Source organism: Leptodactylus fuscus, chromosome 2 (assembly GCF_031893055.1).
Source record: "Leptodactylus fuscus isolate aLepFus1 chromosome 2, aLepFus1.hap2, whole genome shotgun sequence".
NCBI lineage: Eukaryota > Metazoa > Chordata > Amphibia > Anura > Leptodactylidae > Leptodactylus > Leptodactylus fuscus.
This window is the reverse complement of record NC_134266.1, coordinates 66,997,909-67,024,027: the sequence shown is the minus strand read 5'-3', so window position 1 is coordinate 67,024,027 and position 26,119 is coordinate 66,997,909. Positions and strand designations below refer to the sequence as shown.

At 39.2% G+C, this 26,119-nt stretch overlaps 1 protein-coding gene across 1 annotated transcript; it reads right to left on the bottom strand.

Moving 5' to 3' along the window:
• Positions 1 to 12,633: 12,633 nt before the first annotated feature.
• Positions 12,634 to 25,677, bottom strand: C2HXorf58 (chromosome 2 CXorf58 homolog). Its single transcript, XM_075262653.1, has 8 exons — positions 25,577 to 25,677; positions 24,204 to 24,303; positions 22,362 to 22,456; positions 20,356 to 20,467; positions 18,963 to 19,094; positions 15,951 to 16,180; positions 13,760 to 13,910; positions 12,634 to 12,804 (listed from the first exon to the last, which is right to left on the bottom strand). The coding sequence occupies exons 1-8, from the start codon at positions 25,675 to 25,677 to the stop codon at positions 12,634 to 12,636; spliced, it is 1,092 nt and encodes a 363-aa protein (XP_075118754.1).
• Positions 25,678 to 26,119: the final 442 nt, after the last annotated feature.

Genomic DNA, 26,119 nt, shown 5'->3' with positions numbered 1-26,119 from the left:
TTTAGTATTGAGAAGGCTTAAGGTTTAAATAGGTCCACTAAAAATACAGGCTGAATTTATGTGCAAAATATATATGTATACACTACTGGTACTTGCTTACATTTACACATGTATTAATGTGACAGATCATTATTAAATGTATGTATTAGCTCATTTCTTAAAGCCAGGTTCTCACTTGCATCATTTAGTTTATCATTGTGTGTATTCTAGTCTGTCCGTCCTACCCCTTTTTCTTTTTGGAAAGTAACCTTTCCCTTTAAATGTCTGTAATCTGGTTGTAACACATAGACCCATTGGAAGTTCCACTTACTGTACCCAGGAGGGCAGTTGAATGCTGCACCGAGAACATGAGCAATTAAAGGGGCTGTCCCTCAAACACAGAATAGAAAATACTGATGTGGGAAAACCTATCACTTTTATTAGTATAATTCCATTATCACTCCATTCAACTGTGGGATTGCGAGAGTTAACAGTGCTGTACCCCTAGAGATGAGGCACTTGTCCTTTATCATGAATCATCTGAATGAGTTCTTGAATACTGAAATTAATTTCTCTACCTTTAAAAAAAAAATAAAAAAAATTAACTGTTCAAGTCGGGGATCCCAGGGTCAAATGTTATTGTATATTTAAAAGGATTTGTACAGTTTATATTTCTCCCAGTGTGAGATAGATATATATATATAGATATATATAATATATATTTATCTTCTACTCATAGAAGAATACCACCCCCTGATCGCAGCCAGTCTTGAACCTAAGCGTATATTACAATGGCAGATACTGCAGTTAGAGTGCCAGAGATAACCGTGTACTGTACTTCAGCTATCTTGGGTGCTCACTTTGAAATGAGTGGGAGCATCTGCCATCGCAAGATACACCTAGTTTCAAGCTTGGCTGCCACCTTGGGATTGATACAGGACTGGATGGTCAGACCCCCACTGATCCTTTATTAATCCTCTGTCCTAGGGATAGAGGATAAATACTTTCTTTAAGGGAATCAAAGTTATGCACCACTTCATGATCTATACATAAATACGCTATACATAAAAGCCAAGTAACTTTGTTGAAATCTTGCTTATTTGTTCTGCTTATTTGCGGTCCGTGTTATAGCCAAGAGTTACATTCACTAGAGCAGATTGTGGAAATGGTCAACTTCGTGAGACACATTGTTAAACGTTATTGGAACTAAGCTCTTATAGTACAGTTAGTCGTCTCCCCCAACCTCCCCAAATATCTATTGCAAGTTACTATCCACTGAATAGAATCTATTTCAGGAAATGTTAATGTGCAAATACTGAGCCAGGAGGGAATGGTTGGAGATTTCAGCTCTAAAGCCTAAAGAATTGTGAATTTCACTCTTAACACAGTTGGCAAATCAATAAGGCAATATATTTACAATGTTAAAGGGGTCATGTAGAGAAATAAAAAGTTTACAGAGAACCGCTTTATCATTGTGTAACACAAGATTTCAATGCATTACTGCTGCAAAATCTGCTCACTCAAATTTTGATTTGTATCTTTACTTATTAGTAGAGATGATTCAAATAATGGGTTCGAATAGTATCGAATACCTCCGCTCCAACAGGAATGCATGGGAGCGGCCGTACCGCAAGGGGTTAAGCGCCGGCCGCTAACATGGATTCCTATGGAGCGAGGTATTCGAATCTAGTATTCAAATCATCTCTGCTTATTAGTCTTAATCTCCTTTGTTCCTGTTCTTTCCCCATTTGGACTGTATATGTTGGATTTGTTGGAGGCGAGAGCTTGTCTACTTTTACTTTTTAACCAAGAAAACTGTAGCGAGGGATTTGAAGAGCCACATGGGCATTGTCCTAGCAGGGGTTAGTTGATGTAATGAACAGGGATAATGGATAAAAGTGATCGGGCACGACTCTGGATGAACACCCTTTCCTTTAAGATGATAATGTACCATAATAGCAGAAACTCCTACTGGGCCTCCATAGTATAAACTACAAGTGCATTTAGAGGGATAGCAGGAAGCCATGGGTGAACTCTTCATGTCCTCTAATATAGGGATATGTTCTAGACCAGGGGTAGGCAATATTTGGCACTCCAGCTATTGGCAAACTACAACTCCCAGCATGCATACTTGCTCTGCTGCTCTTGGAAATCCCATGGAAGTGAATGTAGTATGTTGGGAGTTGTAGTTTCACAGCAGTTGGAGTGCCGAACGTTGCTGACCCCAATTCTAGAGTGTTGCAAAGCTTCTATAGTCTTATACCGTGAACAGGGACGTTCCTCACTGCCCGTTAATTACAGTATAGTGATATTGGTAGCTGAAACTAACACCATTATCTTTGGAACTGAGGCAGATTCCTTCAAAACTGAACATGCGCTGAATCTGGGGCACTATCTGCTTTGCAGCAGTAAATAACATGCACTGTCTTAGGGCCTCTTCACACGTAGTATACACTCGCTGATTCTGAACGTGTAACACGTTCCGAATCAGCGGCGTTAAAACAGATCCCATTGCTTTCTATGGGAGCCGGCATACGTGCGCACCCCATGGAAATGAATGATCTGCTTTTTTTTTATTATTATTATTATTTCCCCCCCCCCCCCCTTATTGCTTTCAATGTGATACACGCATATAACATTGAAAGCAATAGGGAAAGAAGCAGCTCATTAATTTCTATGGGGAGCGCATGTATGCCGGCTCCCATAGAAAGCAATGGGAATCAGAATCAGCAAGCGTATACTCCATATGAAGGGGCCCTCAGAGGACATGAAAGCTTCTCAAACTTTTTTTTTTTTTTGTGATTGTCTACTGATTCTGAAAATGTCTTTTATCGTTCTCTTTTCCTTAAATGTATTCACTCCAGTTTTATTTACAGCTCTGGTCATTTCAATATCAGTAATGTCGATGACTTAAGCTTTCTGGATAAGAAAAATGTTCTAGAAACGCCATTTGGCACTATAGCTCCCAGCATGCTCCATTTAATTCTATGGGTAGCTCCCAAAAGAGCAGAGCCAAGTACCCATGCTGGGACTTGCAATCCCACAACAGCTGGCACACCGAAGTTTGGTTACCCCTGTTCTAGAGAGCAGAACCTCTTGTTAACGCTTTTCCTGTGGACATTCTATTTGCTTGCCCCTTTTCTAGTATATTCGGAATGGTTGCCTAATGACTTAAACCCACTTTACAGACATATAACGTAGAGCCTGACATCAGACGGCACCTTTTACTTACTCCTTAAAATGGCTTGTGAATCTGCTTTTAAAGATGCTGCAAGGTTGGTTTCTTTTCTGTATATGATTTTAGACTCATTCAAGGCTAAGGCCCCATGTTATGCAAATGCAGCTTTTTTTGTTGCAGATTTTGTTGTGTTTTTTTTTAAGCCAGAGCCAAGAATGGCTACAAGAGAAAGGGGAGATATATATAATGTATTTATACTTCTACCTTCTACTCAATCCATTCCTGGCTTTGGATCAAAAAATGCAACAATAAAAAAGATGCATTTCTGCAACGTGGGGCCATAGCCTTAGGCTAAGGCCCCACGGGCCGTAAACGCAGTGATAAAGCGCTGCGGGAAGAACCGCTGCGTGATCGCATTGCGGTTCTTTCCGCAGCGCTTTGAAGAGAAAGTTCACAGAGTTTTCCTCCGCGGACTTTCTCTTCCCATTATATCTATGGGAAAGCCGACGGCGTTTCCGTAGATATAATTGACATGCTGTGTTTTTTTCCGCAAAGTGGGCATGGGATTCGCATGAATCCCATCCCCTTTGCTTGCACTGTAAAACGCCACAATTTTTCCCGCAGCGTCTCCGCTGTGGGCAAATCGCGGCATTTACGTCCCGCGGGGTCCTGGCCTTAAGGAGTTTTCATGTTTCAGAATGTTAGGAAACCAACATGTAACTTCTAGATGTCTGACAGTCCTGCCAGCCAGTCGTATGAAGGGACAGTAATGCTCATGAATGCGCCATATCCTCTTCATTGTGTAAAATGCATGTGGCTGTGCACGGAAATACAGATTCATCACATTCACTTGAATCAGTAAATGCCAAAATGTTGTGCCATGTTTCATTACACATCAAATTACAGATTTATCCCTTCCCCCTAGATGCGGTCCCATTGGGATATCCTTTCAGACCTATAGGGCTGTGTCTGTCTCAAAAGGAGTCTGTCAGCAGGAAAAGCGGTATAAGACTAATCATAGTACCTTCTTTAAAAAAAAAAAAAAAAAAAAAAAAAAGCAGCTCTAAATCCCCTGAATTTAAAAGCTAAATAATGGGTATTTTTTATCTTATACCATTTCCTACTATTATTTAACGCACGTACCCGTAAGTGTAAGCAAGACAAAAGTTATGGTGATGTGTAAGTTTTAGGGCTGAATGTCTTATGGAATATTGGAATATACATTTTGCATACAACAGTTGTGGGAAATGTAGTGAAATCTGCAGTTAACCACCTGCCACAGGTTTTTTTTGTTTTTTTTTTACTATTATTTTTTTATTTATTTTTTTAAATTCCAATAAAGGGTTCAAGTAATGCATGTACATATAAGTAGACTTTGCTGTTTGTCATTTTCTCCTCTCTGCATATTACATGTCAGCAGAACACATCATGTCGTATAGCTTTAAGCCTACTTGTTTACAGTAGTTCTAGATTTCATTTTACCTTCATGTTGGTCCTCTGAATACACATTTAATAGTCTGCACTAGGCCAGCTCTGCAGAAGCAGCGCCTATCCAACAGAAAACGAAATACAAGATAGCCATAATCTGATTATAAAAGCCTTATAGGAATGTTTAGGGAGGTGACAAAGGCTGCTGGCCATGTCTATTTCTGAGAAACCCTCTCTTCTATGCAAAATACAAAGTTTTACCCTTTGTATTTTTGAGATTTTTACAAATACATATTGTGCTTGCACAAAACTGACTGGTCCTCTATCCAAAAATACCGGTCATATCAAGTGGTTTAATATGGCAACTGATAGACAGGTAATGAGTATTAAAGTGGGTGTACCAATCTATAAAGTTACCCCCTATCAAAACAGACTTGGTTATCTCTGGTTCTCCCATACAAAAATGAACGGAGTAGCAGTCTTCATGTTCGGCTTGTCGCTCCAACAGGACAGTCGAAACAGAGCTCCATTATCATCAGTCATATTGATAGAGGATAACTTCACGGCTTTCTACAATCCCTTTAATTTACCTGCTTACTATTAGTTATACCCATGTTGGGGTTGTTCCATAACTGATACTTGTCAGTCATCCACAGAATAGGTGATCAATGTCTAAACTCCCACTTGTACAAACCCATGCGATGGCCAGAATGGGATGCCAGATATTCCAGATATCTGGTGCAAAAATATGTATGGTTGTTTTCCCTTAGGCCTGTAGACTCTAAGTGAAGAGACTAGTTGCATACTTGCTCCTACATTTATACTCCTCCTCCCCGCTGTTGTGCAGTAGGTAGTACCAGAGGGTTTAGGACCCCTGTTCTAGGAATCACTGGGAGTCTTAAGTACTCTGACATCCAGAAATTTAGACATTTAGCACCGATTCTTTGATAGGTCATAAATGTCAGTTGCGGGAAAACATTTGTTGGGCTCAGGTCCCATGTTGTGGGCTAGAAGAAAAAAAAAAAAAAAACGCTGCAGGATAAACTGTGGTAGCAACGCATCATGTTTTTCCTTGCAACAATTTTCAAACAAAGTCTACTGAGTTTTCCTGTGGACTTTCTCCTTCAATTATGCCTACAGGGAAACCAAAGGTGTTTTGGTAAAATTGACAAGCAAATCAGTGTTTCCGCTGCACGTATTTTTTTCTGCAATGTGTCAATGGGATTCACCAAACCGTGGTGTCTACGCCATGTGGGGCCCCAAGTGAGTCAGCAGGCAAATCGGTATCAAACTAATGAAAGCACCTTGTAGGGCAGCTTCTACACTTTCCAAAGATGCCCTTATTTTGCATTTCAGCTCCATTTTAATGAGAATCAGGATCTTATTCTTATACATATTAGTTGAAAAGGTCTTCAGAAGCGTTTCCACCCCCCACAATTCACCTTTGCCCCTTCAAGTTTTCAAGGGACTGTTGACTGGTTCCAGTAACCAGCTGACTTGTGAATGCACTGCTTGGAAGATCTTGAGATATTTAAAGAGTTACTCAACTTTTTATAAAAATTGTTGGAATTTGTGACTTTTTATGTTAAGCTACCATGTATGTGTAACATTTATGGCCATTATGTGACTTATATCCTGCATTTTAACCACCTTCCCCTCTGCAGGCTCTACCCTTTAATTCTCTGTTTCCCTGTGCTCCTGAGTGTAGCACTATAATGTTTCCCATAGACTACACACTGAGCAAATGAAATACCGTAATGATGTTTATCTCTCTCGGCAGCGGCACCATCATCATCCTATAGGACATTATAGAAAAGTAATAAGCAGAATTTATATGAAAAGCTGCACTGGGTGACATACAAAACTTACTATTATCTGCAGCGGCCTGTTTCCCCCCCCCTATTTTTTCACTACACACCGCTTCTCCACAGACTTCAATAGGCACATACAATGTGATACTTCAGTGAACTGACAGTCCAAGACAGACTCATCAAAGATTTCAGACTGGACTGAATGTTAGGGAGGAGGAAAAGATCTTAGAGGCATATTTCTGTGATAAGATATATCACAAGGTTTTTAATATTCACTTGTACTATTGATTTATGCAAAGTTTGTTAAAAAGTTAGCAAGCATTTAAGGTCAGACGTACCCTTTAAATCATGCTAGCTTCTTTTTAAAGGATTTGAAAGAATTTTCTTGTTTTACACAACTTTTCTACTGAATCTTTAAATGTTTAATTCTTGCAAGTTTTTACAACCTATTTTATATTATTTCTCTTCTTATTTCAGTCTTCCAGGAATAAATCTCAGATGGTAATTTACACTTGTAATACTTCAGTACTTCAGAATAACTTCACAATGCACAATAGATTGCTATACTTTGGTGTTCCGAGATTTGTACCACAGTCGTTACTGTTTATTTTTCTCTTCTTTATATTACTGAACAGTGTTGCTTTTTTTTCTGGGTTTTTTATTTTTATTGTACGTACTTAATTTTTTTAAAACTTTTTTTTCTGGACCTCAGGTATACTCATTTTGCTATTTATTTTCTTTTTTTTTTTTTTGTATGTTTTATGCACTACAAACCAGACATTGACATTGGTTGGCATGACCTTCTGAAAGAAAAACCTTTTGCTTTTTTTTAATCGCATCACTTATTTTTAGATTTTTTTTTTTTTTTTTTTAGTGTAAAACTTCATCTCAATATTAATCAATACAGTATTGTCCCATGTTTATAATTTCCAGTATGCTGGGCTAAATACATTTTATTAAATTTGATGATTTCTGTGTTCCTTGCAGTATTCTGAATTGACTATTAACAAAGCGATCTTAGGTGTTATATATTGGCCTGGATACCCACATCCAAAGCGATTGAAGAAGTCCAAGATGAAGACTTGTGCTACACGTTTGTGCACATCTGCACCCAACTAGCACTAGCATTAGAGTAAGTTCACACGGGGTTTCTTGGACCGGAACCTGAGACTGAGGCCGCCTCAGATTCCGGTCCAAAATATGGGTAGCTGCGACTGGATGCTGGTGCAGTGCACTGGCATCCAGTCGCGCACTCTGCTCCAGATTAGACCCAAATGAATGGGCATAGTCGGGGGGGAGTGTCTTCAGGCGGATGTCGCGAGGCGAATCTGCCTGAAAGAATGAGCATCTCGCTTCTTTTTCCGGGTCCCGGAGAAGAAGAACTGACCGCCTCCTATTGCTTACAATGGGAGCCGTCCTTTTTGTCAGGATTTTGAGGTGGATACGGACTCAAAATCTTGACCAGAAAACCCAGTGTGACCTTACCCTTAATATGATATAAACTGAACACCACCCCATGCAGACAATGAGACTGCTGGGTTCCTAAAGATGAAGGCCAGATTAAACCCTGAAATCTGTACATCATGGGACCATAACAGTAGGGATAACAGAATGGAAAATCAACTCTAAACTCTGATGACCTGCCCTCTGGTGGGAATACATCAGAAGTAAAATCTAACTTTCATTGATGCACATGAAACAAGCGACTCAAACCCATCCAACAATTATGATTCTCATAACTAGCCATACCTAGGTGGACAAAACTTGTGTATCCTTTTATTCATCACCTAATGTGCGCAAAGGAGAACAACATATAGAGGGGTACAAACAATCAGTAGTCCATCGGTTTGAGTTACCCCTATACATGATCCCTTTTATGTAAATTGGAATGAATAAAAGGAGATGCAGGAAGTTGTCTCCACCTAGATATGGTTGGTTATGAGAATACTTACTATAGGATGGGTTTGAATTTCTTCATGTGTATTAATGAAAGTTACATTTTACTTGTGATTTGTTCCTACTAATTTCAGTGAGGTTGTTCTATATAGATCAGTCATAGGTTTCTAATTGACATGGCTTTAGTTATACCATAAGTAGGATTGGATCCCATTATATATGTTTCATTTCTTCTTGCAGCTTTATAAACTGGTGCTGGAGGTTCAGTTATAACAACAATTGATCCTCACCCCATAAATCTGAATTTCTGTTATACAGGATGTCTCACAATGTTTATAACAGAATGGGCCTCATGAAGTTTATGTTCACTTGTTCAGAACTACTGATATAACCTACATGTAAGATCGCTTAGTGTACAGGCCCAGTACACTGAAATATTTGTCAAAATGTGTTACAGAATAGTCTATGTATTCATTTGTGTTCACTGCACACACAAAAGAATTGGGCAGTGAGTGTCTAAACTATGGAAATTCCTATATCACACTGTACAGGTTCCAGACATCCATTTTTTCCCCCAGACTACATCAGTGGTTGCAGATATTTAACAATGATCTGTTTGGATATACTGCAGTCAGAAAATAATAAAAGTGAAGCAACCCTTTAAATGACACACTATATACTTGGTGCACATAACACACCGACACCAGCATTCACTAAGTATTTATACAGTTGTCAAGTTCGAATTAGCAAAAGTAAAGCTTCAAACCACTCTAAGAAGTAGAATATTTATTTATTCCAAGGAAGTTTTGCCTTATTTTATTAAATCTTTGTATCATTTTGGTTTGTAAATATTTTGTGTCCTGACTAAAGAACATCACCGTTGCTCAAATGAATAAATGAATGCAAAAACAGCATGACAAATATCTAAACTCTAATATCTACTGTACATTTATAACCTATATAGTATCCATATTCTACAACTAACAAAACCAAAATGTATCTAAGCTCATAATGTATGGTGTTTTCATTTCATCTGAAATATAACCTATTCTTATCATGGCCTAGGTATATCTTATCTAATCTTAAAGAGATTTCACTGGACAGTTTATACATTTTGAGATTTACCATATTCTTCATCCTGTGAATTAATATTTGCTATTAATACACTGCTATACACTGTCTGAGTCAGTGCAGAGGCTGCTGTAATCCCAGGACTCTATTAATTCTTACAATACATTATAGCCAAGGAAATCTCATTTATTTCAAGGTCCTGTGTGCTACTATATGGGAACTCCAAGGAACGAAAACAATCATTGAAACTATCCCTTGGTGTTCTCAACCATCTAGGTGTTATTTACTCATTAGCAGATAAAGAAATGAAAAAAAAAACAAAACAGAATTTTCCATTTTAAACAATTCAGTAACTAAGCCATGTTCTGAGATGTTTTCTGGGAATGTTTCACTGAAAAACTCTCCCCCAGGGCTACTTAGTAGAACTCAACATAATGAGGATTATTACTTTTTATAAATGTTTTACGCTTTTAAACTTGGTTTGGATGGTTGTAACATATCTTAATATTGTTTTAATATAAACTATGTACAGTTGTGTATAAAAAGATGTAAATAAAATTTTTAGTCTTTAAGCACATTGCTGGTTGTGTGCCCTTCCTTTATAGTATTTAAAGGGGTATTCCCACGTCGCATACTCACCAGTCTTCACTGCTGTAAAATCTTCTTTCTTCCTGGTTTCTTGCGTCATTTGGTGGGTGGGGTTTCACATGCAACCTGTTTAGCTCCACCCCAAATTAGTGTGAAGCTCCGCCCACCACATAGCGTGATCCTATGGGGTGGCTGAAGGGCCTGTGATGTCATCAAAAGTCCTCAAACACTATATGCACAATATTGGACTATGAAGTACAGGCAGGAGCAACTCCATTCTGTGTTACATACAGAGACTGCCTGTCTCTGCCATAATGAACACAATTGAATTAGCTAGCCTGATAACTGGGAGAACAGAAGACGAGTTCAGAAATTAAAGCAGCTCCTCTCCCCTATCTGAGTGCAGGACCTAGGTCACATGGTGTAGACGCGGGAATAGCTAGAAACACAGGCTCGCTCCTGAGCACTTAGTCCCTCCTCCCTCCCCCCTGAGAGCAGCAGACACACACTTGACTTTTGAGCAGATAAGTCAAGGGCTGTGTCAACAATGAATTGAATAAAGTAAGATAGTGGACAAACAAAGCAGTTTTGCTGAAGCAGTGTATTTAGGAAAAGTCTTAAATTCACATTAACAAGCAGTATAGATAGGATCCTTGTGATGGGACAACCCCTTTAATTTTTTTTTTAGATGTTTTTTATAACCCGATGTTTAGAGGCAATGAAAGGACTGAGCCAAGGTTAGCACATAATATAATGTTTTCTTTATTTCCAGTACTAGTGATTGAGCATTCTGTCAAGTTTATTTCTTTTCACATATTTTTAGGGTTCATTCACACTGAGGAAAGTGGCGCTGATTCTGTCACGATAACTCACGGCAGAATCAGCGCTGATAAAGACTCCTATTGAGTTCAATGGGTTCTGTCTTCAGCGTGGAACACATTTAAATCAATGGGTTAAAAAGCCTCCCACTTCCACGCGGAAGACAGAACCCATTGAACTCAATAGGAGTCTTTTTATATCAGCGCTGATTCTGCTGCATGTGAATGGACCCTTAAAGAGGACCTTTCATGGATTTAGGCACAGGCAGTTTGATATACCACTGGAAAGCTGAATTCAGCGCACTGTCGGCTTTCACAATCTGTTCCATGGGTGAAGAGCTATCGGTCCTGGTACTATAGCTCTTCACAATTAGAAGGGCGTTCCTGACAGTCTGTCAGGAACGTTCTTCTTCACAGCAGCGCCTTCAAAAATGGCAGCCATGGTCATACAAGCAGCAAAATTCTTCTACTTCGCAAAAAAAAAAAAAACCAACTAGTAATTAAATTCTATTGAAGTAAGTATGCAACAATCTGTGCATCTAGTTATACAGTATCAGTAACTGTAATATAGAATTTATATTTCAATTTTGGACTTAGTAACATTGACTCCACTCAAAACTGGACTTGACTCTACAGCCCTGGTAGACAGCCATATTGGCTTGTGACATATAACTAAATAAAGTAAGTATGAGGGTCCCACCACACTCGTATTTAAATGTGTGATGTTAAAAGGGGGAGGGTAATAGCTTCAGTAACCCACTGAGTAAAAAAGAAAATTGTGTTTTCAAACACTCCTGTCGGGAGAATTGTGGCACAGTAATTGCTCCTGATACCAAGTAGATAATTGAAAGCATGATGATGATGATGAATGTATGTTTTTTTTTTGTTTTTTTCTCAAAAACAGTGTAAATGGGAAGGGGGAAGGGAGATTTATTGATATATTGCAGCACTTACAGCAGTTCCTTCGAGTACAAAGTGTAATTTCAGTTTCAATTTATCCAAAAACTTCCCATATAGGATAAAATGGAGCCGCAGAGGTCAAGTGGGTAATGGTAAAAGTGTGGACCTTTGTATAAAGATTCCTGTACCTTCTTGCGTGACCAGAGGGCAATGAAGCTGGTCTGCATATTCGGCTCTGACACCAGAAACATTTATTGGTATGGTAGATGCTCATTCAGTATCCCCTCACTCGTGTTAAATATCCCCTATAGTAAATTTGGAAGATCATGTCCATATAACGGCTGGAGGGGAAATAAAATGTGTGATACATGTGATAGTTTATGGACACAAGTAAGAATATATAGTAAAAGGAGATGTACTCCACCCATTATACCTCGCTGTATCTCTGTGCAGATGTCCTATACTTCCAAAAAAATAATAAAAAGTAAACAGACGATCCAGTTAGGATATGTTCACACGGCAGAAAATGAAGATGATCCATGGCAAGATCGAGCAGAACACTTTTTTGTCCCCACATCCTGCTGACAACAATGGGAGGAAGATTCTGTATGGATTCCATGTGAACATACACTGCAGAAATAGTTAGCACTTTCGCTGTGACTTCCTTAGTTGCATGGAACACGCGGCCCAAATTGCATTGGGACACAGATTCCAAGTCCAAATAAATTTTAAAAAATTTAAAAATCCAGCACAGTGTCCACAAACAATAAAACTGGAGACTTTATTGGTCCATCTAAAAGGACGTCATGTACATGGCAACATTAGTGGATCAATATAGTCTCCAGCTTTTTTTTTTGTTTATAGACCCCGTGCTGGATTTTTTAAAAATTTGGACATAGTAAAATATTCAGTTGCCTGTATTACAATTTACTACAGTCCTTATACACAAAGGATATAAGAGCTTTTATAAAAGAATAGGGGATGGCATTCCAGATTCTTCCAGAGACAGGTTTTGGCTCCAAGCATATAGTCTTTCTGCTTCTTCATCCCAGTCATCATCAGAAATCATTGCCTGGTTTGACTGCTCTTGTCCTGAGAACAGTTTTCGGTTGACAACTCGGATATCATCCTGATCCTACCCAATACAAGTAAAATCCAAATAAAACAAATTAGTCAGGCTCACTAGTTTTAATCATTTTCACTTTTTCACCCTAGAATAGTTTATTGACCAAGATTAATGTCTATTATTAAAGAATACACAGGCATTTATACAGTTGTCAACAATATGGTAACAACTTGGGGAAGGTGCTTGTTACAGCATGAGTCCTGCGTCCTATACTATGTACAGAGCCATCTATTTCTGTCAGTACAGGGATCCGATGCAGTCCCGACCAATGAATCCATGAAAGGGCTGGCCATCACCCCCCCCCCAGATGAATCTGTGCTGTATTAACCCTACGGCTACCATACAGTGTAAAAAGCCATCTGCTTCTGGCTCCATACACTGTATACTATGGGGACTCGATGCAGCGTGAACAACCGAACCTTAGATGGGCCCTATCACTAGGAAAAGTCATTTTTAACTAATCACACCTTTGCATAGCCTTTAGAAAGTCTATTCCACACCTACCTATAGTATGTAGATTACCTCAGTGGTTTCTGAATAAGTCAGTTTTTATTCATATGCTAATTAGACTGGTGCACGATAGATCGTGCAAACCTCTCCTATTGTTTTCTATGGGAGACTGCTGCTGCTGCTGATGATGACTCAGCTTCCTGTTTGCTTCACACACATAGAAGATAATAGGAGAGAGGAGGCTGCTGGGAACTTCCTGAGCTGGCTGGAAGCTCATTAGCATATCAATAAAAACGGACTTATTCAGAGACCACTGAGGCAATCTACATACTAAAGGTAAGTGTGGAATAGACTTTCTAAAGCCTATGCAAGCATATAATTAGTTAAAAATTACTTTTTCCAGTGATAGAGCCCCTTTAAAGAGGCCAGCCGTCAGTCTCCCACCAATCAGATCTTTATGGTCTATCCATAAAAAAAATCCCAGCCTACCCCTATAAGTAACTATTTATTTTACCTGTTCTGCTTTTCCTGGGTTATAAAGTCTCTTCATTTTTGCTACTTTAAGGCGGGCTTTTTGAGATCTTCGGGATGAATGTCTTGGTGTTGCAGAATACAATGATGACAAGTAGGAAGAAATGGCTGATGAGGGAGGTGGCACAGGTGATCTACAATACATGAGACCGAAAAATATAGGAAACTAATAACCAATATAGACATCCTAGTGACATATATATAGTCCCTCACAAAAGTTCTGTCACTTATCCGTATTGTGGAATCAAAAACTTATAAACTGACTTTAAATTCATCTATTGGTTTAAGAAATGACTCATATGAAAGCTGAAACCCTCCCTAATGTGTTTTTTATTAAGAAAATAAATTGGCTTCAATGGCGAGATATTGATCATTTAATGAACACAGAAAGATCAGATTTTGGCAACACAAAAGTTTTGTCGCCTTGTCATATAATGCAGAATCCTAGTTTACAGCCTCACCAGTGCTCACTAATTGATCGGTTAATTAGTGGGTGTGTATAAAAAGAACTCCAGCACCCCAAACCTTTGCTGAAAATGCGGCGGGAGCGTCCTCACTGCTGCTCGAAAACACGATCCTGCGACGCCTCTATCTTCAGCTGGATCCTCCCCTTCTCTGTCGTCTTCGCAGTTGGCTCTGCCAGTGAGACACTAGTAGAGCTGACTTGCCATAATACAAATTCTAACAGTCTATTCAGTATATCAGCTGTGTATCCACCTGACGTCTGCACAACACAACTGAGGGTCTCAACACCATTTATAAGGCAAGAAATCCCAGGGCACACCTGTGAAGTGAAAGCCATTTCAGGTGACTACCTCTTAAAGCTCTTCAAGAGAATGCCAAGAGTGTGCAAAGCAGGAATCAAAGGAAAAGGTGTCTACTTTGAAAAACCTAGAATATAAGACAGATTTTCAGTTGTTTCACACTTTTTTGTTAAGTATATAATTCCACATGTGGTAATTCAGAGTTTTGATGCCTTCAGTGTGAATCTACAATTTTCATAGTCATGAAAATACAGAAAACTCTTTGAATGAGAAGGTGTGTCCAAATTTTTGGTCTGTACTATATACCGTATATGTTTGAGTATAAGCCGACCCAATTATAACTCGAGGCCCCTTATTTTACCACAAAAAAAACAGGGAAAACTTATTGACTCGAGTATAAGCCTGGGGGGGGGGGGGGAATGCAGCAGCTACTGGAAAATTTCAAAAATTAAAATGGTCAGAGTTTTTGCGTGCAGTAGATGCTGGGTGCTGGAGAAAGTGAGGGGGTGTTTTGGTTGTCTGTCTGCCCCTTCCCTGAGCTTGAGGACTGTTTTTTTTCCCCCCCACTTGGAATTCAGCCTGGCTGAATATAGGGTATCTGCAGTGCTCCTATTAACCCCTTCTCGAGGGAACTGGAGCTCTGCAGATACCCTATATTCAGTAGTCCGGGCACTTTCAGATACAGGGATACCTAACGTGTTTGTGTTTCACGGTATTTTTCTACTTTTATATGTATTCTAGGAAAAGGAGTGATTTAGAACTTTTTTTTATTTTATTTTTTCAAAACTTCTTTTTTTCACTATTTATAATAAAATTTTTTTTTTTTTTTTGCTTGACTCGAGTATAAGCCGAGGGGGGCTTTTTCAGCACAAAAGCTGTGCTGAAAAACTCGGCTTATACTCGACTATATGCGGTATATATGTAACATTCATTACTCTCATTATAATTACTAATAAATTGATCTAAAAGCTTTTTTTTCAAGTATACATTATGTAATTAAATATTTTGGGAATCTTCATGTTTGCACTTAGAGGCTGCCCTAACTTTAGTCCTTATGCCAAAAAACAAAACAAAGTGTACATAATTTAATAAATTCAGGTCCTTTCTTGGGTATCAGAGGGTTTCTCTGTCCGTTTGTCCAAACATAACATTTCGATATTGGCTGCCACAAACACGACGAAGTCACCAACACAACCAGTGATTGGCTGTATCAAAATGTCATCTCTAGAGGCCAGCATATAGAGATAAGTAGGGACAAATGATTTTTCGGGGGTCCAGAAAGTGCGCATGGCCTACTGTAGAGTAGCTTATTATTTTACGGTATTCTAAAGAATTACTGCCAGAAGTCACATAATTTACAACACTATAATTATTACCAGATCTAGCAAAAGTAATAATTTTCTTAATCACCTGACTTGTGAGACAGCACTAAGCTGCTGGCACTGCACGTCTTCAGTGTGGGGCAGCTGAAGGAGAAAGTTCATTTCTTCTCTAAGTCTACTGGACAGAGTTCCCGACTCTGCATAATCCACTATGTCATACATAAGTGTTGTCCTTGGCACATTTTTTTGAGACAGCCTTCTCCAGAAGTTATCTCGTCCTCCACGATGGGCTGGAGTCTCATCAAGGTGACTTATATACTAAAAAACAAAGTGTTGTTAATTCATGAAGCCTGACATATATACTGTATTTCTTCAGTACTAAATGTCTTCACGAAACAAACTGAAAGTCAACCTTTTTATAATTAACAGGAGGCCTCGACTTCGCATGGGTATATTTCATTTTTTGTTTGTGTAGTGGCCCCATAAGAATTGCCCAGTTTTGCACTGGTCTATTTTGTGTTGTTTGTGTATGTCCATAGGCATCATGTGATCATGTGTATTTCAGTTTAGATATCAGTGAAAAACCTGCGATCAATTGTTAAGCTGTGTGAATGTGAACTTGTGTAACAGTATCATCAACTGCGCCCTGCCTCTTTAAAGCTGACCTACTGCAGTGAAGAAAAATGGCTGCGTTGTAAGGGAAACCTGGAGTAAAGCTCTGATGTGTAATTGTGTCTGCTGAGATGTATCTAATACTCTTATGTATGCTGAGCTGTGTATGTAATCCCCTGATGTGTGATAGTGTGTGCTGAGCTGTGTATCTAATCCTCTGTGTGAGACATTATGTGCTGAGCTGTGTATCTAATCCTCTGATGTGTAATACTGTGTGCTGAGCTGTGTATCTAATCCCCTTATGTGTGATACTATGTGCTAATCTGTGTATCTAATTCCCTGATGTCTGATAGTGTGTGCTGCGCTGTGTATCTAATCCCTGATGTGTGAAACTGTGTGATGAGCTGTGTATCTAACCCTCTATGTGTGATATTGTGTGCTCAGCTGTGTATCTAATCCTCTGATGCGTGCTGAGATGTGTATCTAATCATCTGATGTGTGATAGTGCATGCTGAGCTGTGTATCTAATCCCCTGATGTGTGATGGTGTATGCTGAGCTGTCTATCTATTCTTCTGATGTGTGATACTGTGTGCTGAGCTATGTATCTAATCCTCTGATGTGTGTATTTCAGTCTGGATATCAGTGTTGGATACACCTGGAGTAATGCTGTGTGCATGTGGTGTGACTGTGTGTATGGCAGTTGGAATATGAGTGAAAGACTTGCAGGTTTTTATTGGCTAATGCAGGTCACTGTTTTGGGAATACTGTATCTCAGGAAGGATACATCCGAGATGCCCAGTCTAAATCCTTCCCAGACACCTGATGTATCTGTGTGCCAAATTTGGTGAAAATCGGTCCAGTCGGTTGGTCGCACATAAAGGACAGACAGACAGAAACTAATTTTGTAGCCCCCTGAAGAAGCAGGGGCGAAACGGTCCGTCGGGGCTCAGAGTGGAGGTCGCAGCTGGTGAGCAGTGGTTTATGTATATGCTTTACATCTTTTGTCCTATGTAGGCTGGCTCATGTAATACTGGCATGTGTGTGTAACTTTACATTGTTCCTGTTACCTTATATGCTCTAACTATATAGTGGTGATGTGGGTATGATTTTTGCAATGCTACAGATACTTTTCAATTAAGTGCCCTGATCTTGTGATATTGTGGGCAATAGGAGCCTATTTACATTTATATATACAAAATACAGGGCCCTTCTATACACACATTAATTGTGGCTGTTTTCATCCCCTACACCACTAGCAGATTATGCACCTGCTGGAGCTGCTCAGTCCAATGCGACCTCCACTCTTGTTGTTTGACATCTGTTGTTTTTAAATGTTTTTATGTGTTTGTGTTTTCCTGATACCAATATTCTTTACATTTAAAAAATTGGTTGTAATAATAAAATTAGATTTAAAACAAAAAAATTTTTTTGTGCTATTTATACATTGATACTTAGTTGGTGCTTTGAGTTTTTGTGGGTATCTTTGTATTTTTTCTAGTATTGAGATTGCTTTGGGTTCGGTAATTTTTATATATATATATATATATATATATATATATTATAATCAACTTACTTTATTCCATTATTCAATTTAATTATTGCTAACAATATATACATAGGAACATGTTTTAGCCTATATTCACATGACTGAGATTCCTCTGTGAAACTCTGTGAATCTGTTTATGAGCTGGATCTACAGGCCTGAACACCATGCTGAGATAGAGACTCCTTGCCTTGCACTATACTTATCTATGATACTAAGTACTGCCGTCTAGCGACGAATTGTCCTATACAATAATCACTATGGCACAGTATTTTGCTGGGAGATAGGACTCTTAATATAATAGATAGCCATACTGCTAGGAGTCCATGTTCCGGCACACTGTAGAGGCTGGTAAATCCAGTTCACACTTGGGCTGAGTTTCGCGGATGAAACTCGGACGCGTGAATCTAGCCTTAGTCTTCTTATGTAATTTAATTGGTTTTCCCTCTAAAGGTTTCACTCCCTTGGTGGGTAGATGTCTCCTGTATGATGAACAGTTCAGGCCTGCACAGCAGCATGCGCCATGACTATACTCACACCTATGTCTGTTTCTTGGCTGTGAAAAATAGATAAATCAGTTGTTTTTAATGGCCTTCTACATCCGTTTTACATCCATTTTTAATGGACTGTAAAAAACCAAATAGATGATTTTCATTGTTTTTTCAAACAGACAGAAAAGTCCTGCCTATACGATATTTTTGTCCGCTTGAAAAAACGGACATGGTTGTAAATGGACACTAAAGGACACAAGATAAAATCCCATTGAAGTGAAAGGAAATTGCAAACAGACCAGCTAGTGTCCATTGCTAAAATATTGTACGGACAATAGCCACGGACACTGCTGAGCGGACACCAATGGTAGTGTGAACCCCCCCTAATTAACATTACAAGACATGTAATTAAGATATGGATGTCTTCTTACTGTCAAGGTCAAAGTCTCTTACTTGCATGTAATCTTTAAAGGTTGCTACATCCACAACATCTGTGATTCCGTATTTCTGATGCTCAAGTTGATCACAAATCATTTGTTCATAATATGCACGGTTTCCCATTAATCTGCAAGCATCACCTGCAGCCTACAAAATAAAAAATGGTATTTGTCCTATAATTTCAGTCCGTAAATTGGGTATTTCAGGACCTCTATTCTCCCAAGGGAAAGAATCGCAGAAGTAGGACTATCACACAAATAGGGCATATCCTGTGAACCCTGTGTTATGTATCGGATAAGTTTTTGTCAAATTCATGTGTATATGTGTGGGTGTACACAGTTAATTACAATCTTTTAAAAATAAAAAAAAACACGCAATCGCAGGCGCATGCATGTTACAGCAATAAAACAGCAAAATGGCACTGCAGGATTTGTGGCCATAGCCTAAATCTAAATAATTGGTCTTAATGTAATGCCAAGATATGCCAAAATGCATAAAATTTTGGTGCACTTCTCGTCAGAATCTTCCCATATTTATATACTCCAACAGCATACAGAGTATATATTCTCCCCCTGCAGCATAGGTTTACTCAGGGTGCTCTGGTTTCCTCCAGAACGCCAATAACATATTAATATGAGAGTTGTTGTCCTATGAATTTTGTGCTAGTGTGGTTATGAGATACAAATAATCTTATAATCTATTTTTTTTTATGTAGATTGTGAGCCCCATATAGGGATCACAATGTACTTTTTTTTTCCTATCAGTATGTCTTTGTAGAATGGGAGGAAATCCATACAAACACGGGGAGAACATACAAACTCCTTTCAGTTGTTCCTAGCGGGTTTTGAACCTAGGACTCCAGCACTGCAAGGCTGCAGTGCTAACCACTGAACCACCATGTTGCCCAATCTTATAATCTCTATACACCGCTTCAGAATATGCTCCCTCTATATTCACAACAGTAAAAAATAAAAGTAAATAATATATTAATAGTTTTCTGCATACTGTGACTTCTTAGAATTGCAGTTTTTCATGGTTTTCTATGGCTCTTACCATATGAACTGACATACTTAGAACAATAACAGGGAAATCAATGGGCACAATATAGATATATCAAAGTAATTTCAAATCATAGATCTTTGTTTTTTGGTTCAGTGGCTGATGCCACATATAGTGATATGGCCACGGGAACAGAAACAGGAATCAACAGTAACCACAGCAACACAATGAAATGAATATCAACACTTCAATATAAATATAGAATTGTAAATATAGCATAAACATAGAATTGCAATAAACATAGTTAATGTCACCTAGGTATACACTCACAGAAAAGCGGAATACTTTTACTGAAATGAAAGCAATATATAGGTATCCATCTATCAGTCACCTGACATATACACTTTACCTCACTAGAGGGTACAATTATTCTCTTCCCGGTGATATATCGGTTTCCATGGCCTGCTGAACTGTGGAAAATCTTAAAAACAATGAATGGTGGAAACTCATAACCAGCAAACCTGCAAAACAGAAAGATCAAAAATGTCACTGTATAGTATGTATTCATACGATAAGGCAAGCAGCAACCTACAGGGAAACAAGTAATGGATATTTTTGTCCTGATCTTACAACAGTTATTTTGTATGTGTGTGTATCTCATGACGTAGATGGGAATGCAATATTTTACTTTCCATATGTAGTTCTTTTCATGGAATAACAAGTGAATGTAATTGAAGTCAAAGGGAACTGATCTGCAGTAATGGTGCCCGGCCACTATACAGTGCATGAAGCCAATTTCTTCCGGCTCCTGCATCTTTCATTAGAGGGGTAATTTGGGTACCTTTTTTCCACTCATTTTACACATCCAATGAATGGGCCTAGTCAGGAGGAGAGAGTATCTTCAGGCCGAATCGTGAGGCAACTCGGCCTGAAGAATGAGCACCTAGCTTCTCTTTTCCGGGAGCTGGAAGAAACGGCTCCTGGAAAAAGCTCCTGAGCGGCTCCCATTGATTTCAATGGGAGCCATCTTTTTGAGCAGGATTTTGGGGCTGTATTCGCCTCAAAATCCTGACCAAAAAACCCTGTGTGAACTTACCCTTAATCTCCAGAGAAACTGCATAGGGGACGGCTTCCCGGTTGTCACTTTTCTAACCTGTTCATTCAAATTGGTTTTTAAAGCAAACCAGCGGTGTCCGTATGCAGCCTCTTTTATGCAACGTATTTTTGGACGGACACAATTATCCAATTTTTGTTTGTTAAGTGACATTCCATGAAAGTGAATATGGCTGTCAATAGACATCAGGTTGTTTGCTTTCATAAAATAAGGTTTAAACTAAGGTTTAGAGTAAATTCACACTGATCTTCCCCACGTCATAAGTAAATGGTTAAGTGGGCTGCAGCTCTGAATAGGCAGATCTTACCTGGCAATGGGAGATCATCTGGTCCGTTTCGTGAAACTCAATATAAAATCCTCATGCATTGGTATCATACACCAGTTTTTGTCCACAACCTTAATCCTATTATCCACTCCTCATGTTGGCGCTGCCAGACCTCATGGGGCACTGTGTACCATATTTTCTGGGACTGCCCCATCCTCCACCTTTTTTGAATGAAAGTTAAACTCCGGACGCTCTCTTTGTACAGGGAGATCCATTAGATCCTTTTACTTACCTATTCAATTTGCCTCCCAGAAATTTAGGCAAAAAGACTAAGACTAACTAAGTCTAAGCTGTTCCTCTTTCTGTGTACTGCAGCAAAGACTCTTATTGTCCTTCATTGGAAAGAGGTGTTCCCTACTACGGGGTCTGAATTAGTTGTCCGCATGAAGGCTGTCCATAGCCTTGAGTTCCTTACCGCAACTTTCAACCACAACTTGGATGCATTTGATGTCATCTGGTCGCACTAGGACACCTACTGTATTCTACATGGGCTATGACATCTGTTCTCCCTATCCCTCCTCCCCCACCCCCCTGTCTTTTGTCTGGTTGTTTGTTTGGTTCTTGTATAGTTTGTATACGGTTTATCCAATCGGATTGTTATGCCACATGTTGTGGCCCCTTTTCTATTTTTCTGTGTTGTTGTGAATTTTATTGTAAGACTCTTTAATAAAAATTACAGCTGAAAATAGAGTAAGTTCACACTAAGAAACCTTTACGCTTGTGTAAAGAGAAAATGTTTTTTGTAATACCTTTTTTTTGATAAATCACACTTTTTCTCAAATGATATTTGTACATATTAAAATGTAAAAATTGTACTAGTTACCAGCTTTGCAAAACATCCAACGACTTACAGCAACTGAAGGGTTAAATGTGCATCAAATTTAACAAACATTGTACATGATTTGATCAAATTGCTGCTAATTACAGCAAATGACTTTAAAATTCCCCTCTTGGTAGGTCTCCCCATGTGTACTACCTGAATCTTACTTTACACTGCATCCCAGGATCTTTCAGTAATTCAGCTTCCAGAGGACTGACTTTCTTGAGAATTTGATATGTTGCACATGTTTCCTACAAAACAGTTCACACATAAAATTGTTGCAGGTTTATTCAGAATTAGTGATGATAAGCAGCAGAGGTTGGTTAGGGTATTGTAATAAAGCCATTGATACATCTCACGGTATTAGTTTATGTTGCCCTTAAAACATATAGGGGAATATTTACCAAGGTTATTAACCAAATAAAATGTTCCTGGATTCTGGCTTAATTTGCACCACAAAAACTGGCCTATATGCTGTGCAAATATATAGGAAGCGCTTATATTTCTTTTTTTCTGCTCAATCCACTCCAGGCTTTGGCTCAAAAAAAAAAAAAAACTGTAGCAAAATCTGCAACAGGTATAAATGTATAAATTGCTTACTTGTTGGGTGATCATATGATTTATGTATATTTTAAAATCATGATTATCATGTAAATTGGCTACGGGACACTGTCAAAGCTAAACTGGAGATACACCATTCCTACCTCCACATGTAGCATCAAGACAAAGATCATGAACAAGCATTTCTGAGGAACATCTGCTCCTGACCTTTTGTATTGGGTCAACTTGTGTAAGGCTCCGTTCCCACGGAGTAATGCGCCGCTCATTTAGACACATAAACATGTGTCAGAGTGAGGCGCTTCAAAACAGATCCCATTGACTTCAATGGGTGCCGGCTTACGCGCGTTACACATTGAAATCAATGGGTTATAAAGCCTCCCATTGATTTCAATGTGTAGCGCGCGTAAGCCAACACCCATTGAAGTCAATGGGATCTGTTTTGAAGCGCCTCACTCTGACATGTGTTTATGTGTCTAAATGAGCGGCGCGTTACTCCGTGGGAACGGGGCCTAAAAGTGCCTTTCTGACATACACGCACCCACTTCAGTCAGCACCCCACCCTGTTTATTTGTAGGTGGTGTGCTGTCCATGGTTGATCCACTTTATTTTTGTTTCATCCTCTAAACTTTGTATGTATTTGGGTCCATACAAAAAAGTATAGCACACAAATGTTATTTGATTTTTTCCACAGACCTTTCATTTATGTGATGCATCCCTGGTTCCTCAACATCAAAGAAAAATCAGGATGTGCATCCGTTACTAAACATATTGAAATGAATAAGTCTGTATGGCATCGGCAACAAAATATGAACGTATACGTACACATGTGGACATGTGAATACGACCTAAAGCTACATCATATTTAATATACAAATATCTGACCAGTTATTGTTTCAACCAAAAATTGCCATGTCACCCTGAAACTTCTTCACTAATGTAATGCGACCTCGGGGGTGCTATGAATGCAACTTGTAGTTGCAAAAAATTGCAGTGACAGCACCCTCAGGGCTGCACTGGGACTCCATTCACCTACAATGGTGAAGGAATTCTAGGGTGTCACAGCAAGCTTCAGTCAGGACTCGCAATCAAATCCACTGTGTAGATCGCGGCTTAATCTGAGATTTCTGGCTGGTACGTGAACCAGTCAGAGGACACTTTGGTGACTGAATGAAGTGAACACACCTGGTGAGTTAGTACATCATTCACTTTACATTAGTATTCCCTGTACTACAGGACTAACACAAGGTTCACACCTGCGCCTGATCTTCGTTCAGGGTTTCCGTCCCCAAATCTGCTTAAAAAATGCAAGCAGGACTTTTCTCTCCGCATTTTTTGGGCAGTCCCCACAAACACAGATGTGAAACTAAGGTAAGATTTAATAAATGTTACTGGAGTGATGCTTTAAGATGCTAATAAAAAAAATAGGTTTACACTCACAGCAGCTCGGGCAGCATGTTTTAGGAGTCTAAAAATCTGTTTGTTGTGGTGGCATCTCCATGCTCTTTGAATTCGTATAGCAGCAACACCAATATCAATCCTGAACAAAACAAAGTATAACGTTGGTGCATCTAAAGTGTCAGACTGGGTTTCCATGGCCCACTTGAGGAAATGCGTTTGAGCCATCCTCCATCTATATAGAACAAGTGCACTTATAATTACTTAATCAACACAAGACAAGTCATCATAAAGGTCCAGTAGGTTATTTCCAACAATTTACATAGTGGTAAATGGTTATATCTCCAGTTATCAAATAGGGTTGGCGCCTGTTAGACCTTTTCTGTCTCTTAGGTCGAGTTCACATCTGTTTTTGCCTCTCCACACGAAATCAGTTTTTGAAATGTCTCAAAATCCTCAAAAGCTGATTTCAAACGGTTCATTTTAAAAACCCATTGATTTCAATGAGTTGTAAAAACCATCTGCAGGTCTGCATTTGGAGCATTTCTGTCTGGTATCTACTCTTTTCAACGGATAGAAACTTGAAGGACTTTTTCTCCGTTCAAAAAATAAGGATTTCAGACGGACAGCAACCAATCCGTTTTTTTTTAACATTGAAGTCTATGGAAAGTGGATTACAAATGAATAGCAATCAGGGCTCGTTCACATCAGCGTTGTGAACTCCGTTATGCAGGTTTCCGTTTCCTGCCTAAAACAGAGGCAGGAGACGGAAACCTGCAGGAGTCTCTCTCACCCATTCATTTGAATGGGTGAGAGAGATGTCCGGCCGTGAGCGGCGGTGAGCGTTTTATGCTCTCCGCCGCGAAACCGGGTTTTATAATCCGGACACAGAGTCGGACATGCAGTACTCTGTGTCCAGATAAAAAAATCCGGTTTCGCGGCGGAGAGCATAAAACGCTCACTGCCACTCACAGCCGGCCCCGGTCTGTGGTTTCCGTCTTCTGGCATGCAGAAGACGGAAAGCACAGAACGGAAAGAAGAACGCAGGTGTGAACCTAGCGTCAGTTTGCGTCTATTTAGCAATCCGTTTTTTCCTATGTGCAAGCTCAGGAGAAAGAAAGAAAAATGGATTGGTCAAAGCCGGACATAAACAGTCCGTTTTATTGAACTGACACGCACTGACTAACCGTCTAAAAAGACGGATTCGGGTATCCGCTGTGTAACTGTTTGGAATCTTCTTTGTACCAAACCATTTTTCTCTTAAAACGGTTTGCAAGCAGACAGATACCAGACGCAGATGTGAATCCAGCCTAAGGAAACAACTTTTTATTATATAAACCATAAGATTTGTCTCCCAATATTGGTCTGAGAGAACCCAGCAGTCACCATGCCACTGACATTACAGGAACACTTACTTATGTATTACTACTGCTTGCTTTGGTGGCAGTGATTCTTCTGAGGCACTGGTAGGAATACTGATAGAGATTGATGTGCAGGATTTGGCACGGGGATCCATCTTACTGCAAAATAAAGCACTGTAACGTCATCTCTGAAGCCCCGGGGCAGGTGCTCAGTTATGTGCATATATATATATATATATATATATATATATATATATATATATATATATATACACATGTTCATCCTATGCTCTCCAGTACTGTATAGTATACCTGCGATGATAGTCTACTCCTTACCCAGGATCGCAATGTTTACCATCACCATGACAACCCTAGGAGCTAAAACGTCACATCCCGTTTCTCCCATACTCTTCCCTTCACAAAGATGGCGCACTGTGTGTCAAGGTTTCGCTTCCGCTTCCTAATTCTATCCCTATCTATGTAATTGATGCCATGTTCACTATAGAATGGAAGCCTGTTTGAATAAATGTTATTACATTTTGTGAAGTAGATTCCTCTGATTTTCTTAAAGGTAGAAACAATCTTGAAAATATTTGT

Coding starts and splice junctions, on each gene's coding strand:
- C2HXorf58 (XM_075262653.1), bottom strand. CDS start 25,677: ATGGATCCCCGTGCCAAATCCTGCACATCAATCTCTATCAGTATTCCT. Junction 19,095..20,355: donor TAATTGTACCCTCTAGTGAG/GTAAAGTGTATA, acceptor TTTATTTTGTAG/GCTGCAGGTGATGCTTGCAG. Junction 13,911..15,950: donor AGTGCTGTCTCACAAGTCAG/GTGATTAAGAAA, acceptor CATGTATTGTAG/ATCACCTGTGCCACCTCCCT.